A 21,652-nucleotide genomic window follows, 5' to 3' on the forward strand; every position below is an offset into this window, starting at 1 on the left:
CCCCCTCGCACTCCCTCGCACCCGCCACCGGCCGTCGCAGCCAATCCCGCCGGCCGCTCTCCTCGCCCCGACGGTACGGCCAATCGAGAGCCGCCGACGCCCCTGCCGGCTGAAGAAGGACAGCGGAACGGACCAATTGGACGGTGCGTCCCCCCTCCGTTTATTCGAGGGCGGCTGCGCAGCGCTCGTTAAGACGCTCGACCCGGCCGCGGCTGACGTCGGCGGGGACGGGAATCGCCGCGGGCCAAACCTCGACCGGCCCCGCTGGTCGGCGCGTGCCCGGTGCCGGGCTGTTGGTTAATACGTTAGCCCCTCTCCTAACGGTCCGCGTGCGGGAGGAAAGCCGAGGCGCGGCGCAGGCTCTCTCAGAGCTCCTCAGCACGGCACCGTGGCGCAGCCCCACTGAGGAGAGCTGCGCGGCGGCCGAGGCCGCGTCGAACGCGCGACGGCGTTTCATAGCTTATGAGTGACCTTAAGACGGCGGGGAGCGCCAGGTGCCCCGATAGCTTACATGGAACGGCCTCGCTGCGTTCTGGACAGCGCGCCGCTTCCCAATGCGCCCAAGGAAGGGCAGCGAGCGCTCCCGAAGAAAAGCTGGCAGGGAGGCAGGGAGAGCGCGGGCGGCAGCAGAGCTGGAGGAGGCCAGAGCGAGCGGCTGTGTGCGAGGGAAGAGCCTGCGGGGCAGCAGCGCGGCGTGTTGCTCTGCCCCCGGCACGGGGGGCTCCGTCCCGCCCCGCTTAGGGCTCCTGGGAGGCGGCAGCCGGAGAGAAGCGGCTCTGGCAGCGAGCAACCCCTGCGGCAGCGAAGGGCTCCCGGCACGCGGCTAGCAGTGCTTCCAGATGTCGGTGTTGGGGCCTTTGTGGTTTTGACGCGGGTTCCCAAGCTCTCCGCGCTGTGTGAGGAGGTACGTGCTTGGCAGCCTCTGCGTCTCAGGTTTGGCCCCCTCTCCTCCCAAAATTAGGGAAGAAGCGTACGGTCTGGGGAATGCATCAGGCCGTGGTACCTGAGACAGCTTAACTCAGGAGGTTCAGGAAAAGGTTCTTCAATGAGAGGTTGGCTGGGTGGTGGCACAGATTGCTGGAGTTCAAAAAATGTCTGCACAGTGCTGTCAAACACATTATCTGAGTTCTGAATCACAGAATATCCTACATTGGAAGGGACCCATGAGAATCACTGAACCCAACTCCTGGTTGGAAGTTCCACACAGAACCACTCAGATCGTGTGTTTGACAGCACTGTGCAGGTGCTTTCTGAACTCCAGCAATCCGTGCCATCACCCAGCCAACCTCTAATTGAAGAACCTTTTCCTGTCCAGAGTGATGGAAACCCTGAGTTCTTTCCTCTCAAAATACTTTTTCTTGCAAGTCTTGCTATTCCCTTGCACCACTTTGTTCTAAAAACCTCACCTTTGCTTTTACACCTCTGGAGCGTGCAGATCTAGCAGGCATCACAGTCTCTGAGGTATCATTGCAGGTGAAGAGATGCCTCCAGCCTGCTTTCTGCCTCTTCAGAGCACATTGCAATGCTGTTCTCCAAAGGTACTGATACAAGAGCTGGTGTTACAGGGAGATGGGTTCATAAGCTGGGCCTTCTCCCTGCTGACACTTGATGGAAGGGGTCATACAGCTATACATGTGCCACTATCCAGATGCACACATTTCTTGTGGCTTACTCAAGTTGAGACATGATTAGTCTCTGGATCCTGGGAAATGTAGAGAGTTTGACAGTTTCTTTAGCAACTCTTGGGTGTCCCCAGCACCTTGTGCTCTAGAGATGTGCATTGGCAGCTACAGGGTTGAAAGTCTGAAAGGAGGGAGAAAATAAATGAGTAAAGTATGGTGGAAGCGTGTGTGGATGAGGAATGAAGCCACATCCAGGATGGCGTTAACATTTACACAGCCCAGCTTACCCCTAGAGCCACTGTCTGTTGGGTCAGACACAAGTGCTCTTGCTTTAACATAGCTGTGGTGCCAGCAGTTGATTTGTGTTTTGCTTTAAGTTGGTTGGGAAGTAAAATTAGTAGACGCTTTAGGGATTGGATCCTAATCCTGGTAGATAAACCTAGCCTAGTGCATAGTTTCTTAATATAATGTGTTTTGTGTGGATTATTGGTAAGCTCCTATGTTGTCCTAAGTATCTTTCTTCACAAGAGTTTTTTTTATTTTTATTTTTATTTAAACCACTTTATTTATGGAAGTTGAGGAAAAAGATAAGAAACACAAAAGCACCTGCTTTCATCAGTTGCTCTCTCCTTGGTGACACCAGGTGAGAACTTTCTTGCCAATGACATATCAGAACTGGGATTTCAGGGGATGAAAAACAGCTCCAGAATCACATGCTATGGTGCAGGGAGATGCACACCGACAAGGGATGAAGCTGGTGATGGCAGCAGAGTGCAGATGAGGGCAGGGTGAGCAGCCAGAAGCTGGAACTCAAGAGCCTGAAGCTCCAGACACTGAGATTGGTGTGACAGAATCTGTGGGACGGGGGGATGTCACTGAGCTGTAATCAGCCTTCCCCATCTCAGTCACTTACAGGTGACTTTGCAGCCTCATGCGTTATTTCCCAACTGAGAGGAACAGTATACTTCAAGTCTCTCTCTGGGGCTTCATGACCCCGCTGCTTGGAGAGGTTCCTTTGAATTGATGGTTTCTTTTCTCAGGTAATACAGGGAAGAAAGTTGAAATTATCTGCTGCCTTAAAGGGACCTAGATTGCAGAATCACAAGGGGAAGAGATGGGGTGAGTCAAGAGATAATGCCAACATTAAAAGATAACATGGATTAACATCTCCCTGAGTGTGGAAAGCTGCGTGGGTGGAGTAAGAGGTTGCAGTAGGAGTTTAAAAGGGGACGAGACAGCTGTGCATGCTTGTATTTTTCTATTTAAAAAAAAAAAAAGAAATCCATCCCAAAAGCTTAACTGATGCTATCCTCAGTCTGCTTCAGACAGGCGTGCTGGCAGGCAGCAGTCATGGGATGTCAGGACAGCCTGACAAAAAGACCCTCCTGGATGACCTGAAAGGAGCTAATGCAGCAGGGCTTGGTATCAGCTGGCAGTTTTTTATCTGCAGGCTCCAACAAGAGGTTTCAAAAACGATCCATGGGAAATAGCTCACAGTCATGTATTTCCATTTTTGTTTCAGCCCTGGATTTCAGTTTTAACAGCTCTTGAGGTAAATGAGGCGATGTGCTTTTCTCCCAGGGCAGCTGTGTCAGTATACTTGTGGGATAGTATGAGCCATGGTGGAGGGCCTGTTTAGGATGTGATTAAAGAGTTAATTCTCCCTCCCTGTGCAGATGAGATCTAAGTGTGGCTTAAGCAAATTACTGAATGGCTTGTTATAGCCCTGGCTGAGTTCCCTTGCTGTGCTGGGCCTAGTTTTTTCCATCCAATTTGCTGTTGTGACACTCAGAGCTTCAAAGCATCCCAACAGCTGCATCTCTGTGCTCCCCTGATGTCCCTTCTCTGGAAGATGGACCCCAGGGATCAGCTGTGGATGGCTCTGAAGCACAGGCTAAGCCCTGTCAGTTTCCCTAATAGTTTCTGATGTTCATTCCCCGAAAGCTCCTCGCTCCTGGATGTGCAGGTCCATGGTTTGATCTTTAGGGACTGGCTGACTTAAAGCCAGAAACACTTTCTGTTTAAAATTCCTTAGCAAACAGCAAGCATGCTTTTTTTCGCTGTGCAGCATAGACAAGTGTGCAGATTTCAGGAAGGGAAACAGCTCCCACAAGCCCTCCTGCTCCTACCTCTGCTCTTCTGCTTCCATGGCATCTTTTGGGTCTTAGTCCCTCTCCTGGAGAGGCTCTTGCTCCTCCAGCTGCCCCCCCGATTCCCCACATTGCAGGCTGAGCTCAGTCTTTTCGTTTGTCACTCATACACACCAATTTCTCGCCTCAAGATCCAAAACCCCCTTCTAGCACCTTGTGATCCTTCACCCCATCTCTTGGCAAGGTTCCATTTGTACCCCAGGAGAACTGGCTGGCTGGTTGGCCAATGGCTCAGCTGGCAGCTTCCATTGTCCTGCCCGGCACAACTGCTCAATTGTTTATTGCCATTAACAGCCCCGCTGCGGCTCCTCAGGCATTGTCTGGTTCTTGCCATAAAATGGAAGATTTAATCCACTCTGAAGGCTGTAGCATATGCACAGATTCAAAAGATGAATGGAACCTGTAAGTGTAAAATAGACCCAACTCTGTCACGCCGTCAGAACAAAGAGCACGCTAAAATGTAGCTTTGAAATGGAAGCCCTTTGCACAGGTCATTGCAGAATGCAAAAAAAAACCCAGACGATGCCCCGGCGCGTCGTATCCCCAACACCTGCTGTGCCCTTGAGACAGTCAGACACTTTGCTTGCTTGTAATTAAACTGGTTTTCAGGAAGTGGTGCAGCCTGGGAGCGAGCGTTTGCTCTGAGGGCCGCTGGTGTGATGGCTCAGGGAGGCGCGGCCCGGCCCTGGGGCAGCCTGGCGTCCCGCGCTCCTGGGGATGCCACGGGCACTGCCGGCATCGGGCGGGGTGCGTTAATCACGGTCTGCAGGTGGATGTTGTTACATCGATTGCAGAATGGCCCCTGCTGTGGGCAGGGACCAGGGCTGGGCAGGGCAGGCACTGTGCGCTTGTGGTTTTGTCCACACGGGCGTGAGGACCGGCAATTCGGAGACCAGAACGGGGGGGTAGGGATGAGCCGTGCCCTAGGAGCAGGAAGGGACGAATCGGGAAGGAGCAAACCTGGCTGCAGAGGGCACGCTGCGTCTGAGCCCCGCTGCTACAACCCGGCTCGGGAGGCCGCGCTGCGGGCACAGCGCGCCGCTCGGGCGTCGTGCCGGCGACCCCCGGCCGGGGCCGGAACGCGGAACGCTCGGAGCGCGGCGCTGCGTGCCGGGGGAAGGAGCCGCGCGCGGACCCCGCGCCGCCATCATGGCGGCCTGAGGCGCGGCGGACACGGCGCCGGGAGCCGCGGGGCGGGAGGCGGGCGGAGAGGCTGCGGGGCGAGGTAAGGCGAGGCCGGGAGAACGAGCCGGGGAGCCGCCCTCCCGCCCGGCCGGCCCGCGGAGCCCTTCCCCGCTTCCTCCGGCTCTAGGCGGAGCGGGGCGGTGGGTGCCTGGGCTGCTGCGGGAGGGCGCGGCGTGCGCCGGGGAGGGCCGGAGCGGGGAGCGGAGCGCTGCACGGCGGGGTGCTGCACGGTGCTCTCATCCCGGAGCTCGGCGGGGGTCCCAGAGGCACGGCTCCGTGTGCCTGCGGTAGCGCTGGAACGTGAGCTCTGAGAGAGGCGAAGAATTGGCATTCACTTTTCCGTATCCCACGTCTCTTTTGTAATCCTGCGTTGGTTACCGGGGATGGAGGCGAGGGAGCCAAGAGCTCTGCTTTCTGCTCCCAGCGTGGCTCCGGGCTGGAGGAGTGTCAGCCCCTGTGCCGGCCCCGCATCCGGAAGCGGGGGCACCCGGGGGGCTGGGAGGCAGACGGAGTGGGGCTGTGTTGCAGGCGTTTCTTAGGTTGGGAGTGCAGAAGTGATCCAAGGGATGGAGCACCTCCTCCACTGTGAGCAGAAACTGAGAGCTTGGGCGGCGTGGAGGAGGGAAGGCACCGGGAAGAGTTGGGAGTGGGGCTCTGGGTACCCAAAGGAGGGCTGTAGGAAGGGAGGGGACATTCTTCAGTGGCGCCTGTTGTGATAGGACAGGGGAAACATTTTCAAACTAAAAGGGGAGATTCAGATAGTGAGGCACTGGCACAGGTTGCACAGAGGTGGTGGTGCCCCGTCCTTGAAGACGCCCAAGGTCAGGCTGGATGGGGCTCTGAGCACCTGATGGAGCAGTAGGTGTCCCTGTTCCGTGCAGGGAGTTGGACCAGATGGCCTTTAAGGAACCCTTCCAACTCAAATGGTTCTATGAATGAAATGGAGCTAAGTGTGTTTTCAGAGGCTGAGTGATGAATGAAGCTGCACTGCGTGCGGTGCAGACACCCATGTCACCCTGCACCCTGTCTGAGGCGGCCGTGTGCCAGGGCTCAGCCCAAGAGACTGGTTCTCCAGTATCTGATTTCTTTACCAGAGTGAGGGTTTCCTCCTGTACCTGAGAGTCATCTTACATCAATATAACACGAAGAACAGCCCTCCCCTCCTGAGTTCTTTGGTGTCCAAGTAATATGCTTTGGAAGTTCCTCAGTGTTTGTAAAAATGTCTTTTTGTTTCACATTGTTTACAAATAGTGTTTTATAAAAGCAGTGTGCTGGTGCTGAAAGACAACATGCACACAGGAAATGTCAGGCAGCAGCAAAAGACAAAGATCTCTCTTTGCAGGGACTAAAATAGAGCCTTTGTAGAAAGGGTATTTCTGTCACTGAAGCTTTACCATTAACCCAAAACACTTTCGCTGTATAATGGAGGCTGTGTACAGGCCATGGTTCTTTTCTCCTTTCAGGCTTAAGAAAGCTGTGGGCGTTATGTACTCATGCTTTGTCTGTGGTGATGTCAAAAGTGCATTATGCAGGCCTCAAGGTGATTGAATTCTTACAAGTGAATTTGGCCAGCTGCTGTTTTGCAGCTGTGAGTTTTGGGAAAGTGGAAGTCTTAGCTGCCCTGTGGTAGGCATAGTGATGTCATGCCTGATAACATGTGATAACACTTCTGCAGTTGTCTTTTATTTGACAGCATCAGTAGGTAGAAAAATCTTAAAAGAGCATGAAATGTAAACGCCTTTCCTACTAACAGGAGTGGATTCTTGAGGGAACTGACCAGCCTGCAGAAATTTTGCTCGGATATTATCTGTTGCTTTCCAGATAAATCGGGATTTGAGCCTGCAGGGTCCCTCTGAGTGCCAGAGGGAAGCAGTTTCAGCTCATGCTGAAAGATTACTGCTTCTAACATGTAGTTGGACTGAATTTAGCAAAGAGGGAATGTATAAATTAATACCATCTTGTTTTATTGACAGATTGAAAAACTTAGAATGGCTGGAGAACAGAAACCATCCTGCAATCTTCTGGAGCAGTTTATTTTACTAGCCAAAGGTACAAGTGGCTCAGCTCTGACTGCCCTGATAAACCAAGTGCTGGAGGCTCCTGGGGTTTATGTCTTTGGAGAGCTGTTGGAGTTAACAAATGTGCAAGAGGTAAGAAATGAGTTTCTGTCCTAATGTCCCCTCTGCACTCCCAGTGTAAGGGTTCCCCTGAAGTCTCCTTGTGAAATTTCTGTGCCAGGAGAGGCCTGGTGTGACTTGCCTTGTTTCTGAGATGTTTGTGTATGAAGCTGGCATTGTTTTTGTCTGTATCTATTTAGATGTGGAGAAGTTGCCTACCAGTCTCATGTTGACTGTGTTCCATGGGATTTCTTTTTTCTTCCCATCCAGCTTGCTGAAGGGTCTAATGCTGCTTATTTCCAGTTGCTGAACCTGTTTGCATATGGAACGTACCCAGACTACGTAGGTAAGAGACTGCTGCCTGTTTGCAGACTGCAAGGCTGGATTGCCCATTAGAATTGACACAGACAGTTCTTTGCTTTTTGTGGTACCTGGTGTAGTGTGGCTTGGTTAAAGTGTCTAAGCACACAGTTTGCTTGGGAGTTTTTATAGGGGGTCACCGGGTCATAAGCACTTCGTAAGTACTGAAGAGAAGCGGAAGGGCCATAACCAGATGAGAGGCTCTGGTATTTTACTGGTTTGGCTTGGACTGCAACTGTAGATCCAGCTGGTCTGTAGCAATAACAAATATGAATGTTCATAGGGCATTGACATCTGCAAAGTACAATTTCAGACATCTGTTTTCAAATTTGAAAGGCACTGGTTATGGAAATTGCAGAAACTTTGTAAAAATTGTTCTGAAAATTATTTATCATTTAAACCTAAAGGTTTTTATAACCTTTTATCGTGACAGCATTGCTGAAACAATGCAACATTTCTTTGCTAGAACAGAAATTGTAATAATGACCCTGCACGTCTTCAGAAGGGCTACACGTGAAACATCCTTTTGTCTGTTAGGATGTGCTTCAGTTCTTGTACTACTTAATTCTTCATTGGTGGGTAGCAGCTCAATCCAGGCTGTTACAGACTGTGACAAATAATTCTGTCACAGTGCTGGCTGTCACTGCGGTGGGTGAGCATCCAGTTCTGGTAAGGAGAAGTTGCATCAGTAAATGTAAGGGCTGGAAATTCCAATGGCTGTAGAGCAATGTGAGCCTCGTGGATTTTGTGACCAAGCAGAGGATGTGTTTGCCATGTGTGGGTCCTGAGATAGTGCAGTTCTTTTTTGAGAGAGGGCAAAGGGGAGAATTGGTCAAAATGTGGATCTTCGAATGAGGTGGGATGGCTGAGAGAACTTGAGTGCACCAAAGCACTGATTTTCATTAAAGCAGATATTTTAAAGATTTGATTTGGAAAGCTGGCAGTTTCCTTTCTGCTTTTAAATACTCATAGGGCATATGGATGTATGGTGACAGTGAGGCTGTATAAGTGTGCGGATTCAAAGTTTCTCCTCCTGTCCTCAGTCTGGTACTTTATACTCTCAACTAGGAATTCTGTAGCCTTTCAGAGAGGAAAACCAACTGCATTTTACAAGCAGATCAGCAAAGGAGGCTTAAATTTGTCAGCCCATTAATGAAACAAAAATAGCTGGTTGTGGAAACCAAGCATATACCAGTTGTTTTATCAGGGTATTACTTGTGCAGGTGTGAATTCTAATTCCAAAACCAGAATTACTAAAACAGAGAAGAATGGAATTGTGAACTTGCAATTTAAAATTTTCCTCTCTTTATCTCTGGGCACAGCTCTCTTCTTTACCAGCACCTACAGTAGCCAGAGTTTCCTTTCAGCATTCAGCATAGTGTAACTGGCCAGTGGTTCTGCAACCTGGATTATGTTGTTTGTGTAGGAAAGCTCTGAATCTTATCTTTTTTAACATTAACAGCAAACAAAGATAACCTGCCTGAATTAACAGCAACTCAGAAAAACAAGCTGAAACACTTGACAATAGTAAGCCTGGCTTCTAGAATGAAGGTAAAGTACATCATGAATGACAGCAGACTTTTGTTTGTTTGTTGGAAATTGAATCAGTTCTTTGCATTTGGGTTATATTAAACTGAGTGCTCACAAAAGTGCTGCAACTTGGAAAGAAGCTGTAATGTGTGATGTTCCCATGGTGCATTTGGGACATTAACTTAATGGACTTCTGGAGATGAGGTATGGGAGTGTCAGAACAGCCATACCATTTGATTAATAAGGGCTGGGAAACTTTGTACGGCTTCTTTCACTGCTGGAGGTGGGGAATCATCCTTAAAAGGACAGCCTCTTTGTTCTGGAGGAAACTAATTGACACTCTTGATTTCTTCTCCAGTCCCATTACCTTTTTCCTCCAGAAGGCACTACGCCAAAACTTCAGGAACTGCCCAAGCCGTGCTGGAATATTAAATAGCGTAGCAGCAGGCCTTTGTTTTGTCCCTGTTGTACTTTCAGACTGAAGTGTAGGTTGCCATAAATGTTTGGGCCTTGACCTCCTGCCAACACTATTTCTGTTCGTTCTGGTTAGGACTCTAACTTACTCTTGGACTTGCTGGTTTCAGTGCATTCCCTACTCCGTGTTGCTGAAGGACCTGGATATGAAGAATCTGAGGGAGCTGGAAGATCTGATTATAGAAGCGGTTTATACAGATATTATCCAGGGGAAGCTGGATCAACGAAACCAGATGCTAGAGGTGGATTTTTGTATTGGCAGAGATATTCAGAAGAAGGACATCAGTAACATTGTCAAAACACTCCAGGAATGGTGAGGCAGTCTCTCCAACTCGCTTGTTTCTTGTGCATAGTTTGCCCTATTTTTTTCTCTTTCCTTGGAAGTTGTAAGTGCTGGCTTAATTTCAACTTGTTCCACCAATCAGGAGTCTTATGCTGCAAGCAGACCTTAAAGGAAGAGTCTGTTGAGTGATTTTTTCCATGATCCCATCTATATTTCAGTTTGTGTTACGTATCAAGCCAAACTACGCTAGGTCTTGAGATTCTGATCTCACCAAAACTACTACATGACAGAGCCCTAGGGAGGAGTCAAGAGCTTTTCCAAACAGTTTGTGCCAAACTGTGGTCACTGTCTTAGGGTCTGTACCACTCCCTGTCCTGCTATTACACTCAATAACAAAAGCAGAACTATTAGTTCTCAGCCATTTGTGCTGTGATGAGACCTTTATGGGGAGATTCCAGAGAATCAGTTCTTAGGGCAGATGTCTCTTCAAGTCTGAAGTGTTACATGTTTGCCTTTTCTTTGCTCCTGCAAATGCAACCACAGTGTTTGGGGCTGTGGTACTGTCTTTGTGTACCTGTGCTGAGAAGCTGCTTCTCACTTTTTGTCAGATTCCCTGGAGTCGGTGGAGGCTGTAGCAGGTTCTGAGCTGGTTGGGAATTGCTGCCTAGTCTGTTACAGTAATGGGTGTGTAGAAAGTGATTAAACTGCTGTAATAGAAGCAGGGTTTCTTCCTCCTTTTCTTCTCCAAGTGCCCCAATCCCATCTCATCAGGAGAGCTCTGGCAGCCTCCAGGAACTTACAGCATCGTTTGGAAGTTAACAGTGAACCCATTGCCAATTTCTTTTCTCTCCTCTCCAGTTATGAGCTCTGTGTTGGAGGAACACTTTTGAACACCTGGTGGGCAAGGGAATTCTCTCAGTCTGACTCCTGTGTTTAGTTTTAAAATTACATTGTTTTACATCCTATTTTAAGCAATAATTCTGATTGAAAAGGCAACTGATGATGCAATAAACCTGCACTTTGTGACGGGCAGGTAAGAATAACACAGACTAGCTGAAAAATGCTGTGAAATGCATCAAGTAATCAATAAAGCTGCTTCTTGCCAGCTTTTTTGGAATTGGTCTTATAGCAGGAAATATGAATTTAACAATCTTTTGATAAACTCACTTGAGCATAACTTTTCAGATTGCATGAGTGAGCTGCTCCAGAGAGGACTCCTAAATACTCTTGGATATTTTTTATGTCTTGCAGGTGTGACGGTTGTGAAGCAGTTCTTTTAGGGATTGAGCAGCAAGTACTGAGAGCCAACCAATACAAAGAGAACCATCACCGAACCCAGCAGCAGGTAGAGATGGAGGTGGGTGCAAATTTATTTCAGACTGCTCAGTGCTTTTTGATTGAATGCTACTGTCAGCTGGATAGTCTGGTAACACCTGGTCAATGGTTACAGCTCCTCTGAAGTACTCTAGCAATTGTGCAGATCAGATGTACTGTTCTGGAGTAGGAAAAATAGGAATCTTTTTCCTTGTGCTAATAACACCACAAGACCTACATCAAATTTGCCCACTCTAAGCGGGTTGGAGCTTTTCTGTATAAAAATGGGCCGGATGGGTGCAGTGCTTGTAGTTCCCTCAGCTGTTTGATTAGGGAAAGAGCCCTTGTGATACAGAGCTTGGATACAGTTCTGTTTCTTTTGTGTAAGGAAGTAAAACCTCACTTTTCTTCTCAATCTGAGAATGTAGGGTAAAACAAGCAAACAAAAACTAAAAATCCCTCGAGACTCATTGCGTTTGCATACAAGGGCTCTTGAGCAGCGCGGGCTGGGCATGCTCTCGCTGTAGGCTGTATCTCATCTTAGTCCATAGATGGCAGCACGAGCACACAGTGTCAGCCCCAGCTGATGTGTATTTACTAGTGAGAACAAATCTTGGCTAATACAGCTGTAAAGGTGAAAATGGTCCTCCCGAGACACTTGCTGAGGGTTTATTTCTTGCAGAGTGCTGCATCCCTGCAGGTTTACGTTTGCTTTCCGAAGCAGTTCGTGCTTGGCGACTTAATTGGCATCCGTAGTGCCTTTTGTTTGCCAGATGCCTTTAGCCTGGAGTTGGTGCACCTGACTCCCAAACTTGGTTTTTTTTTTTTTTTTCCTTTTTCTTTTTTTTTTCTTTCTTTTCTGTTTTTAGTGTTTGCTGATTGTATCACTGGTGAGTCCTACAGAGTTTCATAAGACAAGGTACGGTGCCTGGTGCTTTGTCTCTCCTTTTCAGCCAGAGTAGTGGGAGCACTACTCCTCCCTCCCACGGACCAGTTCCTGTTCCTGCTTCTAGCAAATATCCATGGCTCAGCCAGACAGATCAAGTGGCATTTTTCCTTTTTGTTTTTGAGTGCAGTTGGAAGCATGCATTTGGTTCTCTTTGACTCCTTTGTCCCTGCTGCTTCTGGCCAATCTAATGGTAAGATGGCTGACTTCTGCACCAAGGCAATAGTAGCTCCCTTTGGCCAACCAGGAAGATTGAATAATATTGTATTTTTGTCTCTTAGAAGAAGTAGGTAATCTCTAGTTGTTTCCAGTCGGAGTCCAGTATGGCTTATAAGAATGCTGGCTTTAAGTGAGCACAAAATTTTGCCTCTTAAAACTCAAATGCAGAGTCTGTTTATGGTGGGTGAGTTTTTGATAGCCCCCACTCCCGTGTACTCCAAGGGATTTCCAGCATGTTTATGAAAAGAGTTTCTAATGCAAAGAGAGAAGGAAGCAGGTGCTGACTCACTGTCTCTTCTTGGCCAGGTCACAAACATAAAGAAAACATTAAAAGCTACAGCCTCGTCGTCGGCACAGGAGATGGAACAGCAGCTGGTAGAGCGAGAGTGCCCTCCACACACAGAACAAAGGCAGCCCACAAAGAAGATGTCCAAAGTTAAAGGGCTGGTCTCCAGCCGTCACTAGAACATACCATCCAAATGTCATTCAGCTAGGAATGACAGCAGGAGGAGCAAAAAAGGGCCTGTGTCTTCTTTTCCAGTGGGTTCTGGGCCAGCCCCTTCCAGACTGGCAAATAAAAGCCCTGTTTGAAGCAGCACCTGGCAAAGTTATACTGTGCAGCCCCTGTCTGTTACGAGGGTGTCTCTGTTCTGGTCCTTTAAAGAGGGACTTTTGAAGAGAGGGACTAGCACAATGGGGCAGTAAAAAAATCTGTGGACAGTTTTGCTCCCTCTCAGCCACTTTCATTGCTGCTTAACCTTTAGGAAGCTGCTGTACTAAATCAGATCTTGGGAGAACTTCTATACTGAGAGTGAATCCCAGGGTTGAAGTGTGGCTACCAAAGCCAGGCTGGGAGCGAGGAAGCCATCAACACAGATCTTTTCATTCCCAGAGGGAGTGCAGAAAGGTTTCTAGGCCAGGAACTGCTTTGCATGGAAGTCTTCAGCCTTTCCTCTACCCCTGTCTGTTTTGAACTGGGGTGAAATTCACGCTACCTCGCTCTGTGAGGATCAGATTCAGTGCTGGGCTGTTTACTTAACTGTCTGTTTACTGCCCTTACTAAGCCCTTCAATCTCTAGCAGATTTGATGCACTGGTCTGCATCTCTGAGGCTTCAATACAGCAAGGAGGAAGCAGGCTGCTCTTCCAAGCCTTCCTTCTTACAAATGGTTAGGGACACAGCAGAAACAGTGTTCCTTTGGAATGTGATGTCACCTCCCAGAGCTGCTTGTGAGTTGTTCCCCCGTACATACCTCCAGAGGGTAATGCATTTGCTCTTCCTTGGGTGCTAGTGACAGTGGTCTGTGTGGGAGAAGAGCCCCTTTAGCATTGTGGCAGGCTGGTGGCCCAGGACCCACTGGCAAGGGTCACAGCAGTATCCCCTTGCTGAACCAATGGACTTGACTAGTCTTTCTGAATTTTGAACACTTTCAGGTTGTATTTTCTTTCTTTTTTTTTTTTTTTTTTGTACATTGTTGTGATTCTGAAGCATTTCAGCCTTTGATTTGTGTTTTTTTTAATTTGTTACAGACTAACTTCAGGTGGTTTGCACCTGATTTGGTGAGGAGTGGGTTTTTTTTTTTTTAAGGGGGAGGATGGGGTTGGCAGTGAAACAGCAATTCACAAAAAAAAAAAAGCACATTTTAGAAAAAAAAATTAAAAATGCTGATTTAATGTCAGAGTTCAGAGTCTTGGCTTTGAGACTGCTTTAGCACTGGTTCACATGAGCATTTACTTGATTCCTGACGTTACATTATCAGAAGATCTGACTAATCTCCCTGACGCATCTGGGAAACAGAGAATTACTGTTCCTGTTTTGTCAGTACTTCGTCTTTATCCAAGTTTCTGTGGAAGGATCTGTGGCAACGCCAGTAGTTGAGCCCACAGTCCTGAGCCTGAACACCATTGCTGCCTGATAATGAGAGGTCTGAAGTTTTGCTCCATCTTTGGCAGTTGGGTTCCTTTAGCTTGGTCTCACAAACTGAAGTGTTTTACTTCTGTCAGTGTTGTTTAAAAAAAAAAAAAGTGTTTTCCAGGAGCAAGAAGGGGGGCTGTTCTAGCAAGAGGACTGTGACAGTACTCCAGTCCTGCATTTACTTTGTGCAGTGCACGTGCCTTCCACTAAATGCTGTGGAGTTCTTTGCCATCTGCACATCCTCAGTCCTTGGCTCCAGGACCTGCTGTGTGTTTGTGAAAGGAAATTCTCTTTTTCTTTCCTCCTGCAGTGCAGGCACACCAGCTTTCAGTCTAAGAGGTGGATCTAAATGCTTCCCACCCAGCTGCCTCTGGGTCGAGTCCCTTGATTTCTGATTCATTGTCAGCTCTCTCCCTTGAAAATATTAGCCAAAAAAATTCCCATTGTTAAATGTTAAGTGAGTAAGCATGAAGCCTTCACTTGTATCTCAAGGGAACCCTTGCAGTGTCTGTTCTGGTTTCTGTACTAGCATCTCCTGGTGTTTAGCTGACAGCTTCAGGAGGTGTAGGTGGACTTCGTGTGCCCAAGTCTCTTAGATGTGTGTGATGAAGAGGGGCTGAGTCTGCTTCTGGCTTCCCATGTGGGTGGCTGCAGTGTGCTGGTCATCCAGCTCCTCTCAAGATTTGGCTGGTCAGAGGTTGTGTGGTCCTCAGTAAGCTGTTTTCCTTCCCTCCCGCTTCTAATAGCAGTCCTGCAGAGATGCAAGGGGAATTCAGATGTCTTTGGAAATCAGTTTAGCTCCTCTGCAAGCCTCGGTGCAGGGGAAATAGATGTGAATTTGGCATCCCTGATGTTTGTTCCCTGCCAGTTACTGGAGCCACAGGTTTGCTGAAAATTCTTTAGTGTGATGGAAGTTCTTGAGTCCATTCTTATATTTTTGCTGTTCTCAAAGCTTACTTGGGCTAAGGGTCCTATCTGTGCTTCAGTACACGTTGCCTTTGATCAGCAAAGAAGTAAGGGAGGAAATAGCACTTTGAGTAAAGAGCAGTCCTGTGCTCAATGGTGAGAGCATAGAGAAGGGGAGGACATTGGGAAGAATTGAGTGTGTTTGGCTCGTCCTGGTGTGCCACTGATGCACTTGGTGCAGCAAAGAGAGAGGGGTGTCTTTGCAGTGAGCCCAGCCTGAGATGAGTCATTAACAAATGACATGCACAGAGTACCTGGGGGAGGCAGACAGCTCTGCAGCAGCTGGTTAATGAGTCTGGCTCAAACGAAAGAGTTAGAAACTATTCCAGGACAGGGACGGATGCAGGAGGTGCTGGGCTTTTTGAGAAGGGCAACACGAAGATGGTGACTGCAGGGAGGGCAGCAGCTTGGAGCAGAGCGGTCTGAATCAGACAAGGACTGAACTGCGGACAGATTGGAGTTGGGAGTGTCTGGAGAGAATAATTGTGCTCTGAGGACAGGAGGCAGATGGAAGTAGAGGTGGTTTTGATGCAGTCCCTGGTGCATTGTGTGCGCCTGTTGGAGGCAGCTAACACAGCTAGTGTGGGCGCTGCTGGACATTACTCCCTGATGTGGGGAGAGCATCCTGACCTACTTTGTTTTATGGCAGCCATGGGCTGCTCCAGCTGCAGCTCACTTCAAGATTGCAGCGGGACAGAGTTTGAGCTATTGAACTTCTGTTTGCCTCCTCCACCCGGAGAGAGACAAGTAGACAGAGCTGCTCTTAAAGGCTTTATTGTCTAGCTTCATGTACTGCAGCTCTGCTTGTACTAGTGCTTGTTTAATATGGAACTGAGCACTGAGCTGGAAAATGGAAGAGAGGATCTCAGCTGATTGCAGTGCTGGTAGACTGCCCTAGCCCTAAAGCTGTGCCTCGTGCTAACAAATGTCCCTGCTGTTCCTGCTGTGGCTCAGTTGATAGCAGCTAACATCAGGCAATTCTGGAACATGATAAAGCAGTGTTGATAGCAGTCTTTTTTTTTTTTTTTTTCTTTTCCCTTAAAACAAAGTTTGAGTTGAGCATCTATTGTTCTTCTGCCTTCCTCCCACCTCAGTAGATGAGTTGGATGCTAGTTTAGTCTTCTGTTGAGAACAGGAGGTTAAATTGGTAATGCTGTCAGACCTTCCTATGTTCTGATTTGAGACACATCCTGCACTCAGTCTTTGAGTGATGTCTAAGCTGTTTAGAGAGACCTCTGACTTAAAAATAAAAAGACAAAGCCCACCTCCTGCTGGGATAAAACAGGCAGAGTTTGTGCACTTGTAGGTTTGTTGGTGCTGAGCCTGTTAACAGATTTGTCGTGAAGGGAAACATTTATTTTTCTTAATATCAAGGTGTGGAAATGGACCCAGCCAGTCAGGCCTTCATCTACTCCTGCACAGGGCTTTCTGTTTTTTGGATTTCTTTTTTTCATAAAGTCCTCTGTAGCATCTGACCTAATGCATAGGAGCCAAAAAGTGAAACTGTCAAGTTTATTTTTGTGTAATCTGAAGGAGAGTAACCCAGGGGCATCGTGAAAGGTAAATTAAAGTTGAGAGTGATCTCAGTTTCTACTTGTAACCTCAACCTTGTGTGTTTGTTATGGAATTATAACCTGTCAGTCCAATTGAATTTCTCAGCAGAGATTTTAGAAATATGTCATTGTTTCACTCTGCTCTGTGGCGATGGCCGAAGTCTCTCAGGGACTGTTGACATTTTGCTGGTATTTCTTCAAGTTTGGCCCTACCACAGAGGTAAGTGATTGAAGCCAGGGAGAGATGTGCTATAAGGAGGGTGCCTATTGACCCCCCTAGCTGATTGCCTGCAGCCTGCTTCTTAGTGGCACTGTGGGGGCACCCCTGTTCCCAAATAGTGGATCAGGCAGAGGACTTGGCAGAGCAGCACTGTGCTCACTGTCTCCAAATACACAGGCTTCTTTTTTTCTGTAGACCTCACAAGGTGCCCTGAAGTATTTGCTACAGGTTGCAGATTGTGAGTGTGATAGCTGGGACCGTGGCTTTTTCTTGTCCGTTTGTGCCCGTAGTCCTCATTTGATCTGGTTTTAATGAAAGGCGAGGCACCTTTCCGCAGCTCCAGCTCTCCTGTAAAAGCTTGTGAATCTCAATATCATTCAGGCATTTTTCAAATGCACCTGTAGCACCTCTGCATTTTCAGAAGAGCTCACTGTGGTGGGTAAGTGAAGCCTTGCTCTGTCAGAGATTGGTCTTTTCGTGCTGCTCTGACCGTAGGTCCGTATCTTCATGGGTATGAAGTTTGGAAGTAGTGCCGTTGGACTCTCCAGACTCTTCCTGAAGATGCTGTTTATCTCACCAGCCCTGGTGTCTCATATGCTGCACAATCCTAATGCTGCCTTGTGCTGATGCAGTAAGTAACGTCTTGATGTTTCATTGTCACCTTCGCAGCTGTTAGAGAGCACTGGTTCCTACAGGACCACCTGCCAGCTGTGATGCGATTCATTTTACATCACCACTGTGAGATGACACCTCTCCTTGCTGGCAGACGAGCCAGGTGGGTAGGCATTGCTCCTCTGAGCTGTTTTGCATTTAAAAAAAGGGAAGTCTGTTGCCTGATTTAGTACAGTGAAAATCAAGGACACAAGACAGGTTTATGAAGAAGAGGCAAAGCACGAAGCTGTGTCCCATTCCAGCTTTGCTACAGCAGAAAGCAACCCTGGGCAAATCAGCTCCTCAGCAGCTGAGTTTCCCTGGACAGCTTCTCTCGTGTGTGCTGACTTTGAGACAGAAGTTTGCGAAGTGTTTTGGTCTCCTGGCTGGGCAGAGCTTAATTGCTGATTTAATTGAAGAAGATACAATGCATGTGTGTGGAAGGGGGGGGACCTCAAAGCTTCTTATGCTTTTCTAGAAGTCGTCTTCCACTTGTGTATTGTACCTTTCTTTTCCCTGATGCAAATAAGGTGCTCCACTGTGGGAATACTGGCCTGGAGTATTATGGGTAGTATGCCAGGTTAATTATGAAGGGGGCAGGAAAAATAGCCTGTGCCGTTTTCAACAATATCAAAGGGATGCTACCTAATGATTTTCCTATTAGCTCTTTTCCCAGCCTGCCAGAGTCACTGCAGAAATGTCATTTACAAAGGCAGTTTGCAACTCATTACCCTGGATTTTCACTGTAGTTCTGCTCCAGAGAGCGTGGGCTTTTGCTGTGTGCCCCAACCTAATGAATTGCCTGATTCAGTTAGCACTGCCATCCCTTCTGACAAGGTTAGTTGCTGACTGACAGGAAGGGGCCTGGATTCAATTCCCTTTTTGTTTTCAACTCATGCTTGTGTCAAGTGCAGGCTCCCTTTGGAAGCTGCCCTGTGATCCTTTCCCTTCGTTTTTCTGCATTCTGAAGGAAGCAGCCCATACTCAGAGAAGCCCTAGAGCAAATGGGGGCTGGGGGGGTGCGCTGCCCACAGCAGTCCCTACTCAATGCCTCAAGTCCCATGTCAGATGGAAAATTCCACCGCTCCCTGCTCTGTGGCTCTGGGCTTTTCTTTCTCATCATTGGTTTGGGACTTGCTGTCACCTGAGCTGGGCTTTGTGACCCTTCAGCAATAAATACCTTGGAAAAGCTGTGTTAAGGGAAGAAATGTGCATTGTGACCTAGGAGAATAGAACAGATTTGCCACGTGTGGGAGGGCAACTGTGCCCTTATTTCTGGGAGGTCCTTCTCCAAGGTCTGCCCTGAGCTCTTTGGCTTTTGCAAGGCACCTGTACTACAGCCCCAAAAAGAACTGTCCTTTTCCATCGGCCAGCTGTGTGCTTTTGCATGCTGTGGGTCTGTGGCTCCTCTCATGCTAGGAGTATTTCCTGAAAAGGAGAAATCAAGGCTGTTCCTCTATTTTGTACCACAGTGGTCCCACCTGAAAGCCAAACGGGGCTGCTACTTGTTCTGCTGCTGGAGCTGGAGGTGTGCTGTGTGCCAGTGTGCCCTCAGTGTGGACAGGATCCTGGGACTCCAGCCTCCTTCATTTCCAAGCATGCGGACGCGTGTCCACCTCTGCTAAATGCCATTCTCTGAGCTCACTTTTAAGAAGTGGCTGCCACACCCCTGAGGCTGCAGCTTGCATCCAGGGCAGCTATTGATGTTCAATCATGCCGTGTGTGTGCTGGGATGTGGTGAGGAAATTTTCCAGTGCTGTCCGTAGACCCCTTTGATGGATGTCATGAGGATTTGACCTGGTTGGACCACATGAGGGGCAGCAAAGACAGATCCATTTGTTTCTGCTGCACGTGATGTCTTTTTCCCTCTTAATTGGATTCCTGCATCCCCTCTTTCCTCCTGGCCTCATTTCCTACCGAGCCCCTGTCAGGGGGACCTAATTGTGGCCTTATCAGATGCTCACTATGCTCTAATGAGCCGTTTCCCTTTCCCATTTTGGCCTGTCTGCCAAACCAGGGAGGTGCTCTCAATGCCGACCTTGGCTCACCATGCCGCTCTGCCCTGCCGACCCTCCTTCCTGGCTGTGCCACATGGTGCTGAGTTGACCTGAAGGTTTTCCCAAGTGCTCTTTCAGCCCCAAGCGCTGCCTTCTTTCTTCTGCATCATCTGGCGTCCCCACGTGGGCACAGTGTTCTGTCCTGCAGGTGGAAAGACGTTGTGCTGAGGGACAGGGCGACTCCTCTGTGGTCAGAGAGGAAGCAGCAAAGCAGGGAGCCAAGCTGTTATCCCCTCCCTTGGCATGGGGAGCTCTCACTGTTGGCTGTGCTCCTGCCGAACTGGTATCCTGTCTTCCTCCTTGGGCTTGTTCTTTCCCAGGGAGCCCAGGGGACAGAAGGGACCAGTGCTCTGAGGCTGTGTGTTTCCCCTCGGACTGCACCCTGCAGAGGAGAAACGTGAATCCAGAGCGTGGGCAGCCCTGGGCTGTGTTATCTGGAGTTGCCCCCAGCCTGAGCTCAGACAATGTGCTCTGCTCAGGTCATCAGGGTTTGCAGAGAGAGGTGAGCCAGTTCACTCTGTTGGACAGAGGCTCTCAGACCTCTGGCAGATGGTTCCATCCTAGCTCTGGGCCCCTTCATCTCAGCCTGGTGCTATTAGCATTGTGCTGAAGGACCAGGAGCCAGCAGGACTGTCTCCTTACACTGCTGTTAGTCCCGGTGTGTGTGATCTCCTTGCTCTCTATCCCTTAGGCTTGCTGGGTGACAGTCCCCTCTGGGCATCACTTTAGGAGCACCTGGCACAGCCTCTTCTGTCCCGTGAAGGTGTGCAGAGCTGGTAGGATGTGCTTCATGGGCACACTGTTTGCCTTACAGGGCCCTGAGGGCCGGTTGTCATCACATGGGGACATCTCTGGCAGGCTGAGCTGAGGCCGGGCACAGAGCTGCCTCCATCCCTCCCAGGATGTCTGTTTTGTTCCCTGTAGGCAAGGTCTTACGTGGTCCATGAGCTGCTGCTGCAGGGCTGTGGGCACTGTGAGCTGGATACCAGCCTCTGAGTGGGGAGCTTTGTATGAGGCTGGAAATGCTGCATGCACACTTCTAACCTGATGGTTGAGCTGTCAGGGGATCAGGATGAATCCTGCTCTGTAAGCTCGCGTTGCCTAATAGCTGGGGAGAGCGTGACTGGATGTTTCTATGATTTCCTGGTGGTTGCTAAGGGGAAGGATCTCTTTGCCTTTAGGGCTCTGTGACTCTTTCCCCTGCCCTATGTGCCAGAGCACAGCAGCACGCAGCACCCGCTGCAGTGGGGAGGGCACAGGGGGTGCTTCCCATTGCAGCTGGGCTGGGCACCTGCTGCTCTTTCCTTGGGCCTCTGAAGAATGAGACCAAAAAGCCTTCATGCGGGAGTTTGCCTCCTTGCTGTGCTGCCCACCCCCTCGCTGGCTGTGCCCTTCAGAGCACAGAGATGTTTTATTGATTTATTTTGTGCACTTTACATAGCAAGAAGCTGTATCCAGGAATCCTTACCAGGCAGCTTCACTGTATTTTGGTGTATGGTTAAATACATCGCCGCTGCACGAGAGAACTCTACATCTTAGCAGCAAGAGGGAATCTCAACAGCTGAGCAAACTGCCGGGTCCTGCAGTGCGAGCAGCTCCAGCACACAGCTGTGCTCCTGCTGCACAGCACAGCGCATCCAGCTGGGACGGCAGCTCCGTACAGCACCCAGAGCTGCACGGCATGAAACGGGGCCTGCAGCCCAGCGCTGTGCTGTCACACTGCTGCTGTCACACTGCTGCTGTCACACTGCTGCTGTCACACTGCTGCTGTCACACTGCTGCTGTCACACTGCTGCTCTCCCATCCACACTGGGCACTGCTGCCATGGGCTTTGGCAGTGAGCTCAGCTGGTTCCACCATGCAGAATCCGTTCCGCCCGAGCGTGGCAGCGCTGGGCACGAGTTCACCTTGCAGGCAGGATCAAAGCTGCCCCCATCACGGCCTTTCTCTGGCTCCTGCCTTTTCTAAAGCATCCAAACCATTTCTTCTCTCTGCTCTGTTAAAATCAATCAATCTGACGTTTCAGTTGTACGTGGGTTTGATAAATAAAGACATGTTACCAAATGCTGCACCGAATGATTTTTTTTTTTT

At 49.1% G+C, this 21,652-nt stretch overlaps 1 protein-coding gene across 3 annotated transcripts; it reads left to right on the forward strand.

Moving 5' to 3' along the window:
• Window positions 1-12: 12 nt before the first annotated feature.
• COPS7B (COP9 signalosome subunit 7B) lies at window positions 13-21,632 on the forward strand. 3 transcript variants are annotated; one of them, XM_019619079.3, is made up of 7 exons: window positions 13-143; window positions 6,931-7,107; window positions 7,345-7,420; window positions 8,897-8,985; window positions 9,549-9,751; window positions 10,973-11,078; window positions 12,507-21,632. In XM_019619079.3, the coding sequence occupies exons 2-7, from the start codon at window positions 6,946-6,948 to the stop codon at window positions 12,663-12,665; spliced, it is 795 nt and encodes a 264-aa protein (XP_019474624.1). In that variant the 5' UTR covers window positions 13-143; window positions 6,931-6,945; the 3' UTR covers window positions 12,666-21,632. The 3 variants fall into 3 exon arrangements, with proteins under 3 accessions (XP_019474624.1, XP_003209187.2, XP_085089322.1); XM_003209139.5 differs by lacking the exon at window positions 13-143 and adding an exon at window positions 212-904; XM_085233196.1 differs by lacking the exon at window positions 13-143 and adding an exon at window positions 4,804-4,997.
• The last annotated feature ends 20 nt before the right edge of the window (window positions 21,633-21,652 follow it).

Source organism: Meleagris gallopavo, chromosome 11 (genome assembly GCF_905368555.1).
Source record: "Meleagris gallopavo chromosome 11, MGAL_WU_HG_1.1, whole genome shotgun sequence".
NCBI lineage: Eukaryota > Metazoa > Chordata > Aves > Galliformes > Phasianidae > Meleagris > Meleagris gallopavo.